This window comes from Xiphophorus maculatus, chromosome 17 (assembly GCF_002775205.1).
Source record: "Xiphophorus maculatus strain JP 163 A chromosome 17, X_maculatus-5.0-male, whole genome shotgun sequence".
In the NCBI taxonomy this organism is placed as follows: Eukaryota; Metazoa; Chordata; class Actinopteri; order Cyprinodontiformes; family Poeciliidae; genus Xiphophorus; species Xiphophorus maculatus.
Window position 1 is genome coordinate 9,558,791 of NC_036459.1, and position 2,441 is coordinate 9,561,231.

The following is a 2,441-nucleotide window of genomic DNA, read 5'->3' on the forward strand; positions in this document are numbered from 1 at the left end:
CTATAAAGTAGAGTTGGGAGGGTTAGTATGTGTTTAAGACATCTGTTGATGGCTTTTCAGTAGGTTTTGAAAAGCCACAAAGCATGACCCTTATGACCGCTCAACAGGCATCTTTAACCACCCTGCTTTTGTCCTACCACCTGTTGAGTTTATTTCAGTAAACTTAATACTCCTGCTTATTTCCTGCCCTCTGACCTTTTATGTGACCAGTCAACCCCAGTTTGATAAGGATGAAGAATTACAACCAGCATGTTTCTCATCCCATCTCTAATCTTCCCTTTTTTCTTTTTAATTAGATTGTAGATTATTTTGAGTCACCTTTTAAACTTTTCTGTCACCTTCAGCCTTTATAGATAGATACGTAGCTGCATTTTGGTGAAATTTTCCACTATCCTTCACTATATAAAGCAGCTTAATGCCTTGTCACATCAGCTGTTTGGTGAGGGAATATCAGGCAAGTTCTGAGTGTGAACACTGATTTCGATGATGTCCATCTTCTCCTTCCTGCTTGCTTTAATGCTTTTCTCTGAGATGAACAGCCACTTGGTCACAGTAGCTATTCCTTCAACTACAGTAGAAGATGGCGCTACAGAACAAGAAGGTTTGGACTCATTTCTGGGTGATGACGACATGACTGAACACGCTATGGTTCCTCTGATGTACAGACGGAGCCTCACATATGACGGGACATCCAAAATCATCGTCATACCGGTAAGTTTTCCAAGGGATAAAAAAAGTTTTTAGCTGTGTGTGGATTCTATTTTAAGCAATTTTTTTCCAGACTGTACAAGTTAGCATTAATGTTATGAAAGCTTAAATTGAAATACAATGATTAGAAATATAATTAATTAGTAAGTTTTACCATTTTACTATGGCTGCTCTACTGTTGATCTATCAGAGTACTCCTTTTATTTATTTATTTTTATCAGAACCAAAACATTAAATTTCACAGCACAAGTACATATTCATATTTTCAAAGTCAAGCAAGCATAACTAGCTTTTATTTTTATTTGATTAAAACCTAATGAGCTATGAATTGCGATACCATTGGACCTTATCTACGTGTCGTAGTATTGACAAGGAGTAGCAAAGCAATGCATCCCTTTTATATTTACATTTGAAATTTGTCACGTTATGTTGACAACTTGACAGCTAAAACCAATGGTAGTCATCATCGGCAAGCAGGTTTTTGTGTCTATAAGCCAATAGCATTAATCTGAATTAATCTACAAACTTGTAAAAGTAATTTTTTCCTAATAGCCATAAACATCCATTGTGAGACTTCTTCACAGTGCACATTATCTCCATTTGACCTTTCTCAGCTGGCCACCATCCAGTAATCTACTGTTAAGTCAATATTTTACCCACATTATAACATAATTTTACAGCAGTGCTGGAAAACTGGGAAATGCCATTACTCGAAAAGGTCAGATGATCACAAGCCCATAAAGATTTACTGAAATCGCACCAGGAAGAATGATGATATATTGGTGTTTCATGAAAGCCTTCGGCTACAATATGTTTTTCTGGCTTTTACGTCTCTAGTGTGTCATGAACACAGTGGTTATCTCTGTGGTAATGGGGAACAGAGAGCCATAATTGAAACAACAAAGACATCTACATCTGAGTGAGCCAGGACTTTGGAAAAAACAGGTTACTGTGATATCGTAAAAAAACACGAGGACACATTTGTTCCATTTTCTGAGAGTTGGATCAGCTGATAAAGGGAAATCCAACATCTGCTGAGTGGAAAAATAATCTTTTGAAGTTGTTGTTGCGTCTTGATTATTCAGATTATACATGTGGTGATTAATATATTTTAGGACATGAACCTGGAGGGGCAACGTATTCGTGGGCTGAACCGGCGTCATCCTCTGGTGGAAGAACGAAGTTTGGACCGCACACCTGATGAGTTCACTTTGAAACTAAACAAACGAGAAAAAGACCTTGACAGTAAGAATCTGAAATGTCTCCTTCATTTTTTCACGATTATCAAATCATTGTTTTCACCGATTTCTATGTTTTCATCCTTACAGTACTACGATGTATGATTGGAAGAGTTTACCGACCCTGTTGGGTTTGAGTGTTTCTCAAATATACTACAAAAAGTACACCATAACATGTAAAACATCAACAGAACAGTTTATTAAATGGAAGCATGTACTGGAATTGTATGTAGTAAAAGTTCAAACTTCATATGTAGTAATTAAATGCATTTCTGTTGACATGTATGCAGATAATTTAGAAATAAAGTGCAATGATCAAATATGGATTCCAAGTTTGATTTTCCTTCCTCACACAATTCAAGTTTAAAAATGAGAATTTAACTTTGGGGAAAAAACTATATTGCCCTTTAAATGTAATTGCATTTTAAAAAACGCACCTATTTGTTTATTGGATCAAGAACTATTTTCAAATCCAAAAGCTAAGATATTTTTAAA

The 2,441-nt window shown here is 35.8% G+C and overlaps 1 protein-coding gene across 1 annotated transcript; it reads left to right on the top strand.

Moving 5' to 3' along the window:
- Positions 1 to 422: 422 nt before the first annotated feature.
- LOC102234005 (pro-MCH 2-like) lies at positions 423 to 2,128 on the top strand. The gene is made up of 3 exons (XM_005800003.2): positions 423 to 711; positions 1,824 to 1,953; positions 2,037 to 2,128. Exons 1-3 carry the CDS (start codon positions 484 to 486, stop codon positions 2,081 to 2,083), a joined length of 405 nt encoding a protein of 134 aa, XP_005800060.1. The 5' UTR covers positions 423 to 483; the 3' UTR covers positions 2,084 to 2,128.
- The last annotated feature ends 313 nt before the right edge of the window (positions 2,129 to 2,441 follow it).

Coding starts and splice junctions, on each gene's coding strand:
- LOC102234005 (XM_005800003.2), top strand. CDS start 484: ATGATGTCCATCTTCTCCTTCCTGCTTGCTTTAATGCTTTTCTCTGAG. Junction 712..1,823: donor CCAAAATCATCGTCATACCG/GTAAGTTTTCCA, acceptor AATATATTTTAG/GACATGAACCTGGAGGGGCA. Junction 1,954..2,036: donor ACGAGAAAAAGACCTTGACA/GTAAGAATCTGA, acceptor TCATCCTTACAG/TACTACGATGTATGATTGGA.